Here is a 19,671-nt window from a genome sequence, read left to right as displayed (position 1 = left end):
TAATAAAATTGAGTTGGATTTATATAATAATTTGTTCAAATAAAATTACTCAAAAAAATAATTTAAATTTTATGCCCAAGATTTTTACGTTATTTTAACTTTTTTTTGTTAAAAACAGAAACATAATTAAATTAAGTATATTTTAATCATTTCTTTTCATAAAATCTACTAAGGCACATAATCATTTTGGGCATATGCTACATGTCAGATATATCAAAACACACTTTTTAGTGATCAGTGACTGAAAACTGCAATGTCATGCAATGCTTTTGCATTATAGTGCTTTATAGATAATAAAGTTTTCAAGGTGTAGGGTTTTGTACTGATTAAATTTAAAATGTCTACATTTAAACGAATGTATTATAAACAACATATAAAAACTGGTTTAATAGGGTGATGGCTAACTTAGCTTTTTAGTCTGAATTTGAATCTCTTGATAAAAAAATCAATTTAATTCTACAGTTTAAGATGTGGTTAATATAATTATTTAAGCCAAGCCCGAGAACAATCTGTAATGAGAAAATTAATTACAAAGAAGCTTGCATATGACTTATTCATTTGACTGATTATTTCCATAGCAACGTTTGGGTGTGACACTTTGTATTAGTTTCATAACACCATGTTAACAGGTCTAGACACGGACCACACCAATAAAAACATTCAATCAGTATCAACACCCACTTCTTTACCCGAAACATTCTGATTAATGTGTCATTTGGTTTGACTTCTGGTTCTCGATGCCGATTGGTCAATGCCCATTGTTTATTTGTAAAAAGAACAGCTATCTTCATCGAGCTATAGTACAATTTTTAGTTTTCTAGTTTTTTACTATTTATACTGTATGTCAGGCAGTTTCTAACAGAAAAAGGGTGCCATGCATTCAGTCATACAACCTTCAGTCGTAACTATTCACCTATATTCAGAATAGCATTACTGCCTCTCATGGTTTAAACATGCTGAATGATGCACACACACACATAAAACGTCAAGTTAGAACTAGCTTTGGGCCTTAGCTAAGAAATGCATGAACTAACAAGTATGTGAGGAAAAGCACTTGGCACTGGGCTTGATGAATAGAAATGCTGATTCATATACATCAATAGATCACTGGCCACAAGCCGTACCAATAAAGTTTTGCTTAATTACTCATCAGCTTTGCTTTTCTCTTTTACCTTAAAAGCTTAATTTCAGGGTAACTACTGTCCCAGCAATATTTTAACATTTTCTCAGATTAGAATTTAATTTAGAAAGAAAATGATTTTCCCAACAGTGGACAGATTACAGTTTATTTGAATGACAAAGGGCTAAAGAGGGTGGAGTTACGCCACCACACATTGGAAAACTAGTATTGCAAACTAACAAAAGACAAAACATGTTCATGGAAATTTAAACAACAGCATGATCTTATCCCTCAATATTAGGATTTTGATGTGCGGATGGATAAGAGCAAAAACGTAGACAGACTCAAAACACTTTCAAATATTTCAGAAGGGTTGGGGACGAACAAGTTCCTCAGGTTTTCTCTTTTATATCTTACAGCAACAGTCACATTGTCATTTCATCTTCACAGCAGTCCTGCTGAGAACACAAACATGCAAAAGGTAACTTTTTCTTAATTATATTTGGCCATGATGTATGAACCTTAAAGCCTTTTATAGCATTTGTATGGCACTAACCTTACTTATGTCACAGCTTTGTAATAAATAAATAGACTTGATCAGTGATTTGCTTTGGCTAGGAAGATTTGCATAATGCAGGGAAACACATGCAGCCAAAAGCTAAATGTGCTGTTGTTCAATAGATCTTATTCAAAGACAGAAGCAGAATAAAATGTTTGTCAGGCACAATTTGAATTTGGGGCACTTTGCAGGTATCTGCCTGGAAGGTCAAGATGGCATGTGTTTAAAGACAGTTGGGTGGAGTGCAACACAGAACAAAAGGCTAAAGTCTTTTTTAGGGACGTCCCGAGCCGATCGCAAAGATCAGGATGGGGGGCCGATGAAAAAAATGAAACTGACAGTTGATGGAGTTAACGGATGCTCCGGCCAAGCAGTCTAATTTACATCATTTGAGATGCATAGTCATTTCAGGACGGAAGTGCATTTTCAGATTTTAACTGAAGATTATGAGGGTACATGAATTTTAAAAAGAAAATGACCCACATTGATAAGCTATTTACTATAAACGCTGCAATATTTCAGGAAAAAATAAGAATTGTCATTTTTTATTTCACTGGGACTTTAATACCAAACCCTCAAAAAAGTGGATGGATTATAGCGAGTTCACTCAGCTCTGTGATGCTGTGATAGAGAATGTAGGTTAGCATCTGATTTTTTCCTTCATACAGCGCTCTACCGGAGCTTTACAACAAACTTAATGAAACAGATGAGATATGCTTCTTTTCCTTTATTTCAAAGTGAAAGTTCAAAGAGATACATACAGTATATGTGAGTGAATACCAGAGAGTGAACTTGCAGTATTGTGTTGAATGTTTTAGTTTAGAGGCAGTGTCAAATTAAGCTCTGTTTAATGAGGACAAACTATGCATTTAAACTATACTTCATTAAAAATGTTAATGTTTAATCTAATCCTGCTATTTGAATTAGGCTAGTTGAAAAATACTAAATCTGTCATTATAATGTTTGCAACAATATGTTAGGTTATCATTTATAGTATGCTGAACTGTTAAACAGTAATATTTTAAAAACCTTAATATACCTGGAACATGCACCTATATAGCACAAAGAAAACACCTATCGGATAGGGACTTGGATCGGCAGATACTCCAAATAAAATGACTCGGATCGGGGGCACAAAAAGTGTGATCGGGACATCCCCAATTTTAACTTATCTAAAATTTTCAATTTTTTGAAATACGGAAAAAAATTGTCAAATTACAGCAAAAGACTGCAAACGTGTAATCTTTTGATTTTTTTACAGTGAGCAACAGCACTCTTTTATACAGTTGAAATTACAATATAGAAAAAATTACCACAGAAAGACATTACTGTATAAAATAAATCATTTTTTTGTTTTTATCTGTATATCTTTACAGTTCTATTTAATTGTACGTCAAAAATCTGTAAAAAATAACAGTACAATTCAGTAAACATTTTTTTAACAGTGTACCTGAAGATAAATGCACATGAATTTTGTTTTACAGGAATTAATGCCATATTGGAATCTCACTGTCACAGTGTTGCGAGGGAAAATAAGTAGCTCACGTGACCTCTGTGAGTCAAACAGCTGCCTGGCTTGTATCTCAAAAATTTGATTTGTGACAAAATAATAATTAGGATTGACTTGCTTTTGAAGAATAATTTAGAATAAAATAAAATACCCTGTAATATTTCAGTGTCTAAGTGTGACTGCTACATCCTCTTGAAATTACCCACGGCCTGCGCCTGCTGTCATCGAACAAAGACTGTCAGAAACAACAATGCACCTGAATGGAATGAAACCTTCGGTTTCAGAGTACACAGTGGTGTCAAGGTATGAAATTTAATTTCTCAAACAAAGCGTAACAGTGATCTACACTCCATCCTCACAGTTATAACTTAATTCATTTAAATCTTATCTAAATAATATATAAAAAATAAAAGTATTCTCATTGTTCTCTGCTTTTAAGGCCACTATTAATGAAATGCAGGTATAGAAAATATTACAAGCTTTTTGGATGCCTTTAGCCTCTTACCCCCATGGCCATTGAACTGTTTTTCTTTGTCTTGGGAATTAAAAGAAAAGAAAACATGTAAAACCAGAACCATTTGCAGATCATAATGAGTTGTTGACACCATGTTCTTGTTTTCTAAGAATATTCTGGAATTGTACATATATGATGATGACCGCTTTACAAGAGATGACTGCTGTTCGTCCATTCTCTTTGATATCAGTAACCTTACACTTGGACAAAAGCTGACAAAATGCTTCATTTCAGATGATGAGGTAAGTTCTTACATGTGTGGACAGTGAGTAACTGATGATGTGACTCATACAGTATGGTTTTGTATATCCTATATGGCCACTCCCAGTGATAATTGTTATTGTCACGAAGCGGTCACGACCGAGGTGTGACAGCGAGCAAGAAAACCCAAGTGCAGGGCAGCGGTGGTACTACAAAAGACAAGACTTTATTTACAAGGGGGACAAAACAAAACACCCACGATGTGGGGTAATACACAGACACGACTAAAATACTAAACTGAAAAATAAACACTTCCCACGAGGGGGATAAACCAAGGATACTAAATAACAAGACTTACGAGAAGACAGGTACCAAACTAAATAACAAACATGACACAACGTTGAACTAACTAGAAAATGACTAAAACAGGGCAGGGTAAAAAAACAGGCGGGATCAGGAACAATATAAAAGGGTAGGCTCACGAAAAACAGGCAACATCCACAAACCTCACAAGACAGTTGCACGGCAACCAGGGTAATAGCACGACAACCAACGTAGTACAAACGAGCACAAGACAGGAGGGCATTTTAAAGTGTAACTAACAAGGGAGATAACAATGGGCAGGTGTCGGGGATGAAACACTAAGGGAAACGAGAGGGGCGGGGCCAAAGACGAGACCGGAGAGAACGCATATTATGTCGTGACAGACAATAATATGCTTCTCTCCACACCAAACAAGAGGTTCTGCCATGATCCTGCCACAAGACCAAGAAAGACATGACATGATGAGGCAGAATCATGACAGTTATACAAAATAGATTTATTTATCGATAAATCGCTGATATGTGTGGCATCAGGTAACTTGTCAAACAAATAGGTCTTTAAATACATTTATCATTTATAATCACTACAGTTTTCTAGTTTTTTGAAAGATATTTGTTTCTCAGAGGTGTTTGTTGCCTGGTTCATTGAATCAGACATCAGATCTTAGAAATGTTTATTGGTCATAGTCTGATGCAGTAGTCTGATTATGTATATACTTTTTCTCAGAAAAATAATGAGCTGTGGGTGGAGTTTAAGGTGACAGAAAGGTGAGTGAAAAACATTGTGAACAATTTGTGAAAAACCTCAAAAACAACGATACTGTTTTTGATTGTTTTTAGAATTAGGAAATCATGCAATGGCATATTAGCTATTAATAATGTTACACAAAATAATTAATATTAGCTAATTTAACAAATAAATATTAATCTGTTCTTTTTTATGTATTAAAGCTCCGAGAGCCCCAAGCCTTACTTCTCTAATGGAGTGTTGATGGTAAGATGGTAATTTGTTAAAATTTCATCAAAAAGACACAGGCAAAACAAACACGCCCCCACAGGGTAGAATTAAACAAATAATCATCTCTGGGACTCAAAAGGACAGGTTGGAATATCTAAAAAGGGATATGAAAATGAATTTTTTTTCTTGCTTATTGTGTCTAATAAAACTGAATGTAGACTACTCTGCATATTGTTGAAAACCACTTTTAATGTCATTCTAGGCTGGTCCATTCTGTGCACTTGACGTGAAGGCGGAAAAACTAAGGACTAATGGTAAACAGAGATCTTTTTGAGTTCAGAAGAATAATATATATATATTATATATATATATTAAAAATTGAAAAACAACCAAAAGCATGTTTAATGATATAAAATACCAAAGTATAGTTTACAGTCAGCTGTTTCTCACAGCAAAGCTTATAAACAAGCTTTTTAAATGTGTGTGTGTGTGTGTGCGTGCGTGCATGCGTGCGTGTGTGTGTGTGTGTGTGTGTGTGCGTTTGTTTATTTCAGTGAATAACATGCTGTTAAAACTGAGAGGTGCATTTAAGGAAGACTGTTTGATCTCAGGCTCTGAGGAAAATCTCAGCTTCTCACAAACTATGCGCTACTACATCAATCGAGACCTGGAGACTGAATTTAGTCTCATGCCATCACAGGTGTGTGCTTAGTTACATTGATCTTATTATAGCAAATCAGCATATACTGAAGATCACGTAACATTTGAGTTTCCACTTCTGTGCTATAAAGGTTTGTGTAATATATCAAACTGTCGGCAAAAATATCTTTATGATTGTTTCATCATCTAACTGTGTTTTCCAGGATGTGACAGAAGTGGAAGGTGCAAACGTGAATGCTGTAAACCCTCTGTCCTCCATCTTTATGAAACAAATACCAGCTAAAAAACAGTTCAAACTCTCTTTGCCTGTTGAAGAGGTGAGAACAAGCAACTTTAGTCAGTATAAAGCATATTGCATATATGTATATTTAAAAAAAAACTATATATAGCCTATACTGTATACCCTATATGTAAAAATAGGAATGTTAGTAACTAAAAAAAGTCATTTTATTTTCATAGGGTACAGTAGATCTGCAAGTAAAGTCAGAGGATCGGTAAACAGTTTAAATATTTTTTATTTATGTGCATTAAAGGTTTCAAAATACTTTAACCAAAAATTGGTCTGTATGAGACATAATATTGTAAACTTCAAAACATCAGTTCTCAGAGTAAAATTTGTGTGTTTGTTTTAAAGTTCTAATGAAGACATGAATGTACGTCTTGGTTTTGATATCCCGATGGAAGAAAATAATTTTCTGGTAAAGAGGAGAAAAGTGGTGTCACAAGCGCTACAGAGAGCTCTGAAACTCACCTCTCCTCCTGAACCCAGCAAGGTAGGAAAACAAATACAAACTTTTGTACAATCATAAACTCTATTTATTTATTTATTTATTTCTGTTTTTTCAGGTGCCAGTGGTGGCTGTGGTGTGTTCTGGAGGTGGAACGAGGGCAATGACGGGCACATATGGAAGTCTTAGAGGACTACAGAAACTCCAGCTTCTTGATGCTGTCAGCTACATCACAGGGGTTTCTGGCTCCACCTGGTGAGCTAAAAAAGAACTACAGGCTTCAGTTCAACCAATCTGAATCATATACGTAGTGGTTTTTCTCTTAAATTTTCTCTCATTGTCTCACAGGGCTTTGGCCTCTCTATATGGTGATGCTGACTGGTCAAGCAGTGATCTGAATGTGACTATGGAGTCTGTGAAAAAGGAGATCTCTAAAAGTGTGTTCAGTTTATTTTCACTAGAGCAGCTACGACACTACAAAGAAAAGATGAAAGAGAAAGAAAAACAAGGACATCTCGTCTCTCTCATCGACATGTGGGGTCTGGTTATAGAGTATCTTATCCAAGGAAAGGTACAGAGATTTGACTGCTAGTTTTGATCCATCAAAATCAGAGTAAATTTGTAATGCAGTTAGGATCACACAGATGCACAAATTGTATCATTGTCTCCATCAAAGATTTTAAAGTTATTGCTAACTTTTTTATTCAGAAACAAATGGTGACACTCTCTGAACAGCAGAAGGCACTCTTAAAGGGCCAGAACCCACTTCCAATCTACACAGCTCTCAACATGAAGAATGGCAAGGCAGGAAGTACAATAGAGTCTGGTAAATAAGAGTTCACACTTTTTTGTGACAAAGAGTCACCAGTGTTGTAATAAAAAAACAAATTTCCCCAAATACACCTTAATTTTTATTTATTTATCAATTTGATGAGTTTTCCATTTCCAAAAAAAGTATGATTCAGAATGCAAGAGAAAGTATAAACCAACAGGTTTTAAGAACATTATGCTAAACATGCTTACTGTATAACATACATTGAGTGTTGTTCTTTTCTGTTTATTCAGAATGGTGTGAATTCACGCCATATGAGGTTGGATTTCTCAAGTATGGAGCCTTCATACCTGCACAGAACTTTGGGAGTGAATATTATCTTGGTCACTTGGTCAGGAAACTCCCTGAAACTGGAGTGTTCACTCTATTGGGTAAATAGATTCAAACACTTTAATGCTAAAAATAGCAGTTAAACCCTCATAATGTTTTTACATGTTAGGACTAGGGCTGTGTATTGGCAAGTGCCTCCCGATACGATGCATATCACGATAGATGGGTCACGATACAATATATTGCTATGTATTTCGATACGATACACATTTGCGATACATTACAATACTTTGAATAGAAAATGTAAAAAGTAGAGCTAGAAATACAACATGCTGTGCACCACCGGGGGTTTTCTGTAAGGATAAGTGTAAAAACATCCCTTACCTCTGCAGAGTGGCCATGATGTGCGATGCATGGTCCTTTAGTTCAGAGGTTTGGGTTCTCAAACTGTGGATTGCGCCCCTCAAGTGGGTAGCACAGGGGAATAAGGAGGCTCACGCAAGTCACTTGGCTGTTGTGGTGCATTACAGTTAAAACACTGAACATGGGCAGTATAAAACCCCTGCTTCATCCGTGCTGTAAATGTGCTGGTGTCACATCTGTGAAAGCACAATAAATGTCATTGTTACTTTTCTTAATAAATTTTTGTCTAATGCACTGCAGTAGCCAAGTGACTTGCGAAGCCTACAAACAGCATTATTTTATATAACTCATTACTCCATGACTTATTTTGAAAACCTAAGCACACATCAGCTCTGAGAGCTCCAAGCGTTCTTATGTTTTTCGCCATGCTCGCTTCCACTTACTTTTGGCCATATGTATATGACATGATTTAAAAAAATATATCGATAGTAGAGGTATCACTATCGAAAAAAAAAAAAATTGCGATAGTTAGATGTATCAATATTTTTGCACAGCCCTAGTTAGGACACAGTTAATGATGCATTAAATAAGATGTGTTTGGGTTTGCAGGAATATGGAGCAGTGTTTTCTCTCTGAGTCTGACTCAGATTTGGAGTTGTGTCACTGGAGTCATCCCATCCTGGGCTCACAAAATTGGAGAAGACGTGACACAGACAGGTAAGAGAAAGGCAGTACAAGAAGCATAGATAAGTGAGCATAACTTAAAATATAAATAAACAAATTGATTGATCATATGCAAACAATAAACAATGCTATTGTCATTATTATCCTCCTTTAACTGTAGACACGGATGATAAAGCATCAACGCTGGACACGCTACACATCAGTCCTATGACTGAATTGGCAAAAAAACTGAGCAACTTTCTGACCAGCCGCCCCGTTATCAGTCAAGCAAACAACTTTCTGAGAGGTTTCCACATGCACAGGAACTACAGTCAGAACAGTGACTTCACCGCATGGGAGGGTCAGAACATCATGTTTAGTCCTATTAGTGTCGTTAATTAGTGTTAATCGAATTATACTGGGAATACCATAATTATAATGTGATCTGTCTTCTGTGTCTGCAGAAACCCATCCAGATGCTTTCCCTAATTCTCTGACACCAGCCGACACTACAGTTGGACTCATAGACTCTGCTGTTGTGATCAAATCGGGATTTCCTCCAGTGCTTCGCCCTAATAGACGTGCAGATGTCATTCTGTCTCTGAACTACGCTTGGGATGTTGACCACTTTAAGGTGAATAATACATGAAGAAATACGATGTCAAGAACTTAGAAACTCCTTCTGTGCATTGATCATGTTTTTATAATGCATGTGTCCAATAGCCCTTGAAACAAACTCATGAGTACTGCAGAGAACGAAAGATTCCATTTCCAAGGATAGATTTCAAAAAGTTGGAGTCCGAGCCGATGAAGGAAGTTTATGTGTTTGAGGATAAAGAAAATCCAGAGGCTCCCATAGTGCTTCATTTTCCCCTGATCAACATCACATTCAAACAGTTCAAGGCTCCTGGTAAGCACATCCAATACTTTAGACCCGCTGTAATTTCACAGAATTATGACCATAAAATTTCCACAGTAAGTTATTAAGAATCTCATATGAACATTGTCCTACAGCATGGAGACCTGTAACACTTAAATGCACTTTCTGTTCAGAATAGAAGGAAATCTTCTGCGACATCAAATAAATGGTTCTATGTGTGTATTTGTGTGATAGGAGTGAAGAGAGAGGGTAAGACTGAGATGAAGAATGGAGATTTTGACATTGACTTCACCAGTCTCTCAAGTCCGTTTGCTACCTCCAGACTGACTTATGCACCTGAGGACTTCCAGAAATTGGCCGACCTCACCACCTACAACATTGTAAACAACAAAGACATCATTTTAAACACACTGAACAAAGCCATTAAGAAGAACATGGAGTGAGCTTCTGTACACACACAGGTCAATATGTCTCAATAAGAGTAGACCTGCAGCTAAGTTTTAACATTTTTAAAGGGGTTTAGAATTGATCTGGAATGTTCAGATACTAACAGTATAAAGCAGAGTAGAGATTAAATTTTCCTGAAACTGAAGTCCAGAAAGTAATAAATATGATCCATCTGCTTGCTTTTACATGTCTGGCCACTAGATGGACTTTCTGGAGCTTCCTTAGAGCCAGGCTGTGTGATGTTTTATAAATCTTCAGTTTACTAAATTACATTGGAGAAGCACTTTCTCCAATGTATTTTACAGTTTTTTGTTAAATGTGACTGATAATTATTTTCATATAAACTTTTCTCTGTTCAAATGTATTGGGTATTTGTAAGGAATTTTGGAGACTTTTTTGCACGGATGACATTACTTGAATTTATATTTTGTAGAAAGTCCATGAAAAGTTTTTGCATTATTGTGAATTTCAGTGTACTTTTTAAAGGATACTCTCATAAGGTTTTACAAGATAAAATTAAAGAATTTAACATTAATTGACAACATATTGTTTTATTGGCTAAATTTTGTGCTTAATGTCTATGACCTGTACAGACAAGACATCTCCAGTATTAACAGTTGAAATAAATTGCACAATGGTACAAATCAATGTAAAGCTGTTTTGAGTCAAGTCTCTATTACACATATTTTGACTTTGCGAGATTCATATTTGAAAAATTGTTGCATTACTGCCGTTTAGCATGGAGACTATTTGTCATATATAGAGAGGAGAACTTTAAGCAGAAAATTATTTATTTGATGTACAAATCAGATCTCTCAAGTACTTGAAAGCCACACTGATACAGGTTGTAAGTGCAGTGCTTTATCACAATCTTGATTCATTTTTGCAGCCAAGCTATTTTTGGACAGAAAAGAAAGAAAGAGAAGATGGGGGTTTTCTTTTTTGGGCAACTAATATTTAATTTAACCATTCTGCATAAAAGTAGTTTTCTGAGAAATATTACACCACAAATATTACAAATGTTATCATTTGTTTAATATTGCACAATATATAAACAACAATGTGTCTGTAATATTAATGGTCTTTTTCGTAAGCGTAGCTTTTTTCATGCTTAATAGATCAAATAAAGAAAAAAGGGAGAAATTGGGATCTAAGGAAACAACATTTGTTTCAACAAACAACTGAGGAAAAAAACAAACAGTAAAGACATGAGCTTTTCTTTACTGTGAGAAAATGTGGATCAAAGACACTTTGAGTGAGCAGATTTTGGATATCTCACATAGGAAAGAGTCTGTATCTAGATTACACGGAAATAACAAGTGTATTTCAAAATAAACGTGGCAAATAAATAAAATATCAGAAATGTTAGATAACAAGAAAACAAACAATCTTACAAGCTTTTAAGATTTTTAACTTCAAAACATCAGCACTATGTGAGCACTAAATGAATTTGCATACACATATATTGCTACACACAAAATGCAAAAACACAAAAAAGCAGCAACATAATGTTAGTTGAAGTTTTATTTGACTTATGTGAGATCAATCTTTTTTGTAAACTGCAGATGTGCAATGGAAAGGCACGCTATTGAATTTAATGTAGGACCAAAACAGTCTTTAGCTACTAAACCAAGACCCAATATTTAGTTCAGAAATAGATTTGAAAATATGAGTTCTTTACTGTAAATGAACTGAGATGCAGCACAAAAAGAGCTAACAAGAAGATATCCCACAGTGCAAAAATGCAACAAATGACAACGAGGTGGTGAAGTAATGAGATGCTGTGCTGATATGTGACCCTTCACAGGGTCAATATCTGTTTTCCACAGCGCCATGGACATTTTGGTTTGAGATGAGCATTTGGCCTTCTGGCCCTGCATGTGGTTTGATGGAAAACTGCAGTGGAGGGGAAACGGTCATGATGACTGGATTCTGTGGGATCGGCAACATGACGTCTGATCTGAGGAAGGAACCACAAGAATGAGAGAGGTGGAGATGAGTGGAAAAGTCAGATGAAGTGTTGGATGTGGGATTGGAGGGGGTAGCGGTGGGATGGTAAACTTGTGATTTTGAAAAAGACAGACGGTGAAGGGAAATCTGTAGAGGTCAGGAGAGGAAGATGAGAACGGACCTTCTCAATCTGAACCCCAGTATGAACTTACAGTCAGTCACAAGGGGCATTGTTCTCTGGAACACAGACTTCTCACTGACCTGTCAACTCATAGCATCGATACTTCCTGCATCTGCACAGCATTCTTCCAAACATGTTGTGAGATTTGACAGTTTGCAGACGGGATGCATCCTGGAACACACTGTGAGAGAAAAACATGTGTGGCAGATAGTTATGCTGAAGATGTATTTGTGGTATAGTACTGAAGATCATAAGTGATGCTTTGAAAAAGCATTACTATTGTTGTTCGAACATACTTCTTATTATTCTTGTTCCGCCAAAAGTTTGGCACACTACTTGTCCCGCAGCTTTTGGCGTAGACCCATGAAGGAATACATCAAATCGACCGGCCTATTCGGGAATGGTGTGCTATGACTTTTATAAGCGATCGGGTGCGATAGGGGGGCGAAAAACCACCCGAAAAATCCCATAGACTTAACATTGCGCCCAACTTTGAGGGGTCGTAGCTCCGACCGAGGACATCGTAGAAACATTTGAATGATACACCATTTCAAGAGGCTATCAGGCTCTGTAAGAACATCACTCACAATGGGGTGTAAGTTGCACCCCTGGGGTGTAAGAGCCACCCAAAATGCCCCGTATACTTATAATGGCCCATTGACTCCCATTCAAAACCTAGACACCGATTTTTTTTGTTCGCATTAGACCCATGAATGTATACATCAAATCGAGCGGCCCATTGAGAAATGGTGTACCATGACTTTTGGAGGCGATCGGGTGAGGGGTGCTCGATAGGGGGGCGAAAAAACCCATTGACTTAACATTGCGCCAAACTTTGACTGGTCGTAGCTCAGAGCGAGGATTTCGTAGAAACGTGCGGGTTACCACATTTGAAGAGGCTATCAGGCTCTATAAGAACATACATTACATTGGGGTGTAAATTGTACCCCTGGGGTGTAAGAGCCACCCAAAATTTCCCATTGACAGGAAGCATGCCCATATAAGGCGTAAAACTGTGCCGGGTTGAATATCTTCGCAGTACAACCACTTAGAGACAAGGGGGTGGGCTCATTTTGCTCAGGCTACCAATCAGTGTCACATGATCATTATGAAGTTATTAAGCCACGCCCATAGCAACCATTTACAGCAACCTAGCAACCGATCCCATAGACTCCCATTATAAAAAGTTCAGGTGGATATCTTTGCAACACAGTGTCGTAGAGACAAGGGGGTGGGCTTGTTTTACTCAGGCAACCAATCAGTGTCCCAGAATCATCATGAAGCTTCGATGCCACGCCCATAGCAACAAAACAGGTTAGCCTAGCAACCGTTTAGCAATACCTATATCTCTTCATCAGAACATCGTAGAGACACGGGGGTTGGTTCATTTCACTCATAGCTTAGAGTATCATCAAATGGCAGATGCTAAGCCACGCCCATAGCAACCAAACAGGTTAGCCTAGCAACCGTTTAGCAATACCTATATCTCTGCATCAGAACATCGTAGAGACACGGGGGGTTGGTTCGTTTCACTCATAGCTTAGAGCATAATCAATTAGCACATGCTAAGCCACGCCCATAGCAACCAAACATGTTAGCCTAGCAACCGTTTAGCAATATGTATATCTCTGCATCAGAACATCACAGAGACACGGGGGTTGGTTCGTTTCACTCATAGCTTAGAGTATTATCAAGTGCAGATGCCAAGCCACGCCCATAGCAACCAAACATGTTAGCCTAGCAACCGATTAGCAATATGTATATCTCTGCATCTGCATTGGTTGTGTTCACTTGGTTCTCTATTTCTAATACCTAAACTGACTGGATCCAAAGACTGAATTTTCACCTCAACAGACCATACTTTTACTTTTTCTGATCACATGTGTAATTTCCCCAATGCAGACGACTTACAATATTTTTTTATTATACTTTGCATTCCTGCATGAGGGATTCAATTTCTTGCTCTACCTGATCTTACCTTTAACAATTTCCTTTCAATGTGCATTACTTTAATTGCATTACGAACCATAAAAATTGCGCGCAGGAACCATCTCCAGGCTTCACCTGTTTAGAGAAGTCAGTTTTTCACATCCTCTGCAAGCTGCTTAGAGGAGCACATGACTGTTAAGCATATGCACCAACACCCAGAGAGACTAAGAAGGTCAGAGTCTTCATTAAACTCTGGAAAATCATCATCATCTGACTTAGATTAAGGCCTAACGGATCAAGTAATTGTCAAAATCTTACAGAAGGCTCAAGTACATTGGGTTTCAATCTGGAGTATGTCAATGAAGTATGAAATTACAGACTAAACATTAAGAGTTCATACATTCTGTAACTTCATGTGTACAGACAGCACAATGTCAGTCAATGTAAAATATGAACGGTCCAGTTAAATTACACAATCGATATCTTATGAGGCCAGTTCACCATTTTCTAACAACTGTATTCACTAGACAGTCCCAATGTCGATGATAAAGCCATAGAACAACTTTGGGGCAAGTGAAGACGCTTTCTCCCAATGTCAATCCCACAACCCACCTTGACAGGCTTTCCATAGAAATTTTTGAAAAATGTGTGTGCAGAGTATCTGCCTTTGCTGACTGCCTTTCATGTACCTTTGTGAGGAATGAATACAGACATAGCCCCTACACAAAAAAAAAAAAACAATTTAAGACTAAAACTCTCTTTAATAGAAACTAGAGTTTCAAAGTTCTACCAAACCTGCACTAGTAACTTTTCTTTAATGGTAAATACTTAAAGTGTGAATTAAAAATAGACCATTAATCTAAGAAGGGAATCATTTCATGGCAAGTTTTCTGCAGAATCATAAACAGCATGTGCTAAGTGTTAATTTCTGGCACTGAATTAAAAAACAGTACTGCTACAATCCTATTCCTCGAGTGTGAAATTATTTATTTTGTCTACATTATATTTGCGTGTCGCTAAAACATTTATAGCACTGTGCTGTTCTCTGCTGTCTTGCTTTCATCTTTGGTATTTGTCACTTTTCTGTGAAAATCTTTTTTAGACAAGGCATTATTAAAATGTTTTTAAGATTTTTAGTTGGGTGAAGATTTTTAATATATTATGTGTCTTCTTTCTTCAGCCTTGATGCACAGCTACCGGCGCCATAAAAGCTAAAAGCGTTACTGTCATATACCGTTCCCCCTCTGCTCCATAAGATCGAAAGTTGCCTCGTGAGACACTTGTCTCACATTAACACTGATGATTTTTGACACCACAACAAGAAGATTCTCAGACTTCAAGCCTGATATCACTACATTTTCCATCAAACCAGAAGAACGTATCCTGACAACTAAGAATGTTGCTGTCAGATATGGTTCCCCTGTATCGAATGAGAAAAAAAGAAGGCTGGGTCCCAGCCAAAAAATTAAGAAAACGTATCCTGACAACTAAGGATGTATCTGTCAGATAAAACCTTATTGTATTGAATGAGATAAAAAGAAGCTAGGGCCTCTAACCAACAATCTGTTGTTTCAAAAGCCAATGCACTAACCACTGGACCATGGGGCATTGGGTTTAGAACTAGAGTGATTGTGGATCCTTTGAAGGCTACAGTAATTTGGAAAAATACAATGGTAGTCAAAAGTGCCCCAGAACTGTATGCTTTCCTACATTCTGTAAAATATATTATTTTTGTTCAACTCAACAAAGACATTTACAAATATTTTTTCCTACTATGGTAGGCAATGGTGGCCGAGAACTATTAAGTTACAAGCATTCTTCCAAATCTTTCTCTGTGTTCATCAGAACAAAGAAATTCATACAGATTTGGAACAACTTGTTAGTAAATGAAGCCAGAATTTTCATTTTTGGGTGAACTGTTCCATTAACCTAAGATGTCTTTTAGTGCACTGACAGCATTACCCACAAATACATGTATCATAATTTTTGTGTGGATTTCAAAATAGCTTTTTGTTTTAAAAGCCCTGATCACCAGACAGATATCTCCTAAGAAGACATAATACGATCCTTCTGTCTACAGGCAGGTGCACAATGTGTGATTTTCAATGGTCCTGTACAAACATGATCTCAACTTTATTACTCACACCACACAGTGGGATCTCAGTTTTTATTAATGTCAGATTGTACAACAGTCAAGGCTTGTTAAAAATGGACACACACAAGGAGACAGGAGAAGTGCAGGACTGAGCCTTAAAAAATGTGCGACACATCAGGCAGACTTTTATGAAAGGAAAGATTTGGTCATTAATCTTCTGTGAACATGTAGCAGTCAAAGACTTATTTTGGTCTAATGCTTTAGGATTCTCAAACTTAGTCTCGGATGGCCTAATGGTGAATCGTACTGTGTGCAGTGCAGGCTTTGAACATTATAGTGTACGTTAAAAAACTACAAATAAATATGACTTCTGGCAAAACAATTTGATGAGATTCATGAAGTCATCGCTGATGGTTTCCGTTTTGACATTTAATCAGGAAGCCAGGTTACAGTTGCTTTGAGTGGACCGCCCGATTACAAATTATAGAAAAGACCTGAATAAACTATCAAAAAGTGATTTGATATTCCTCATCGACTTGATTAACATCATCAGCTTCATCAAAACAAGCAGGATTTCTGAGCAGAATGACGAGTTGAACAGCATTCAGATGAGATGTTTATAAACAACTCACTCACCCATGAAATTAGACATGCTTTTGTCATGAATATAAATGAGGGACATGTCGCTTTATTCAAACAACATTTTCAACCAAATAAAAAAGTACTTTAGAGACTGATATAACATGATTTGTTCGTTTTATGTTTGTTTTGTTGCGTTTCCACTAGTAAAAGGCTCTCGGTGCCCTGTTCTTTTACTGGCAACAGTGTGGTTTAGGCTTTACTTATTCTTACAGCATGTGGTGAGAATTTCATAGATAAGATGATTTATAGACAACAGTTTATCATTAAATTGTCAACATCGAGATAAAATCTATTTAAGAAACTTGCTTTTAACTTTTGTTAATCCTTACTCTAATCTTGCAGCATCCCCCTCCCGCTGCCGATGACTCACCACATGTGTCAAACCAAGAGGATAATCCAGAGCTGGATCATGATAACACAAATTTAAGGGTTTTAATGGTCAGTTGAGGATGCCTTAATTCTCTCTCTCTTTCTCTCTCTACTAAAACCCTGCAGTTTGTCTTAATTTTTAGGGATTTCCCCTTGTGTGTTAGAGAAAAAGAGAATGAAGCAGAAGGTAAGAAAGAAGAGGGGAATCCATGTGAAAACATTTCCACATGCAGATGTGCATTGTGTGAGCCACATTGGGCAGTTAAACATCTTTCTCTGCCAGCTTTCCATCAGTCTAAAGATAAACCGAGTAAATTCTCTTCTTGCATCAGACAGGAAAATGTTTTTACTTGTTCAGACCACCATTATCACATAAATCAATTTCATCTCTTTCTGCATCGAGACAAGACCTAGCTGTTAATCTTCGAGTTGCGGACAGACCATTAAACAAATGTGAGGATGTGACATTATCAGTCAAATCCCATCCGTTACGGCAAATTAAATTTTGATTTCCAAGCGGGCAGCTCTCTTTGAAGAGGTGGGCTGCTGGAACCTATACTGGCAACACAGAGAGATAGACAGAGAAAGAGAGAGTGAGATTAGTTTCTGAGACATGGCACCAGAATCTAGAGCATCATACTGCTGCAACACACCAAACAAAGCAAGTTTCATTAAGTTTACTTCTTGACAAGAAACATTTGAAAATACACTGTATTTACACCGCTGAGATTTACAAAAAAACTAATTGGTCTGAAAAAATGTTGTCCCATTAACTTGTGTAGGAACAAGTTGTTCATAACTTTTTTACTTTAGAAATTAGAGACTGCAGCTTTAAACAGCAATGATGGATTGATTTGTTTTCCTGTCATACAAAATACAGTAGAAATAAACGAGACAATTGGACAATGAGCCATTCTAAGATCTACTAAGAACATTTTTGGTATAATGTTAAATTACGCAAATGTGTGAATTTCCAGACATTGTGGTGCCTTACAAGGAAAATAAGGAGTTCCTTTGAGATAAGGAATGTGAGAACCCTGTGTGTGTGTGTGTGTGTGTGTGAAATATTTTTGCTAATGATTTCAGTAACCAATAATAGCACTTTCAATTTGTTTACAACATTTTACCATATTTAAATGTAAGATGATTTTCCCCAATACTTTGCCAAGAACATTGGCATAAAAAGCATACTTAAAGTAACGCATGTTAAAGTGATTTAATTTTTATTGATAAAATTTACTCACCCTCTTGTCATTTCAAACCTGTATGACTTTCTTTCTTCCGCAGAACACAAAAGAAGATCTTTTGAACAAAGTTGGTAACCGAACAGAGCCAGCACCCATTCCCTTCTGTTGTATGGACACAAAACCAGTGCGAATGAATGGGTGCCGGTTAACAACATTCTTCAAAATATCTTCTTTTGTGTTTTGCAGATGACAAGAGGGTGAGAATGTTCATTTTTGGGGGAACTTTAATGACTAAGATCCATTTTTATTATACTTTAAAATAAGTGTTTATATATCAACATTTAATTTCCCATATTCAGCAGAATAGTTTCTAAAAGAATACTACAAACCTCAGACCTCTTCTCGGTTACCTGATGGATGCTGCAAAATATTTTCTCCTAAGACATGGCTGCTGTGTTTGTGGTCTGGCATTTGAATGTCTTGAGTGTTTGAGAACAGATGAATCAATTTGTACGCAATCAATAACAATTATGTAATGACTTCTGTTTATACTACTCGTGCTTCTATTCACCCCTCATTTATGTTGGCGTCTGTACCGCAGTGAATGCATCTTGAATAATCTTTCAGATTTTCTCACCCACAGGATGTGTCGCTGCCAGACGTTTTAGAGCGCACATCGAGGACGGCTACTGTAACTTCTTTTTAGAGTTTTCATTTTGCATTTTTTCATTCAACCTTCCCGTCAATCTCAAAGCTCTGCCATGGACCTTTGTGAATCCATCAAAGGGAAGATGAAAATGAGTTTTTAATAGTATTAGCACCATCCTGTAGATTTACGAAAATAACCGGAGTGCAATGCAAAGCTGTTATGCTAAAAACATTATATCCTTTTATGCATTAACTAAAGAATATAAACATGACAGTCAATTAGTGCCAACATGAGAGATTAGTCTAATAAAGAAAGCTCAGCGTTGTTCAACATGTTCATCAAAGATGTTTGAGAATAAAACGTGAGGTGGCATGTATAGAGTTTTGACAAAAAACACAATATATCTCTACAAATTAAACATGTTGAAATGTGAAAGATGTTTAATGATTTGTATAACAGGAAGATTTAGAGCTAGCTACACTTACATTAATACAAATACATAAAGCATCTGTGAGTTTCTTGGGAATCTATAGCAGGAATAGTTCTATTTAAATCTATTAAATCATTTCTATTCTGTTTCAGTATGAATTTCTGAAGTTGAATGCAGCAAAAGATATATTCGTAACCAGGTGGCCTTGTGG

General features: G+C 36.7%; 1 protein-coding gene across 2 annotated transcripts; it reads left to right on the top strand.

The window, feature by feature from the left end:
- Window positions 1-1,548: 1,548 nt before the first annotated feature.
- On the top strand, window positions 1,549-10,671 carry pla2g4f.2 (phospholipase A2, group IVF, tandem duplicate 2). 2 transcript variants are annotated; one of them, XM_057344861.1, is made up of 20 exons: window positions 1,549-1,601; window positions 3,164-3,233; window positions 3,356-3,492; window positions 3,814-3,945; window positions 4,955-4,995; window positions 5,179-5,221; window positions 5,448-5,499; window positions 5,740-5,885; window positions 6,049-6,162; window positions 6,305-6,339; window positions 6,480-6,618; window positions 6,692-6,828; window positions 6,922-7,144; window positions 7,282-7,399; window positions 7,639-7,776; window positions 8,648-8,755; window positions 8,883-9,062; window positions 9,166-9,335; window positions 9,425-9,611; window positions 9,816-10,671. In XM_057344861.1, the coding sequence occupies exons 1-20, from the start codon at window positions 1,593-1,595 to the stop codon at window positions 10,022-10,024; spliced, it is 2,388 nt and encodes a 795-aa protein (XP_057200844.1). In that variant the 5' UTR covers window positions 1,549-1,592; the 3' UTR covers window positions 10,025-10,671. The 2 variants fall into 2 exon arrangements, with proteins under 2 accessions (XP_057200844.1, XP_057200843.1); XM_057344860.1 differs by lacking the exon at window positions 1,549-1,601 and having other exon boundaries at window positions 1,646-3,233.
- The last annotated feature ends 9,000 nt before the right edge of the window (window positions 10,672-19,671 follow it).

Source organism: Triplophysa rosa, linkage group LG10 (assembly GCF_024868665.1).
Source record: "Triplophysa rosa linkage group LG10, Trosa_1v2, whole genome shotgun sequence".
NCBI lineage: Eukaryota > Metazoa > Chordata > Actinopteri > Cypriniformes > Nemacheilidae > Triplophysa > Triplophysa rosa.
The sequence above is the reverse complement of the archived record's forward strand: the minus strand, read 5'-3'. Positions and strand labels throughout refer to the sequence as shown.

Bases quoted from the DNA above. Each gene is read 5' to 3' on its own strand.
- pla2g4f.2 (XM_057344860.1), top strand. From the start codon at position 3,140: ATGCACATGAATTTTGTTTTACAGGAATTAATGCCATATTGGAATCTC. The intron at 3,234-3,355 runs GTGAGTCAAACA...GTAATATTTCAG, and splicing joins AAGTAGCTCACGTGACCTCT to TGTCTAAGTGTGACTGCTAC. The intron at 7,400-7,638 runs GTAAATAAGAGT...CTGTTTATTCAG, and splicing joins AGGAAGTACAATAGAGTCTG to AATGGTGTGAATTCACGCCA.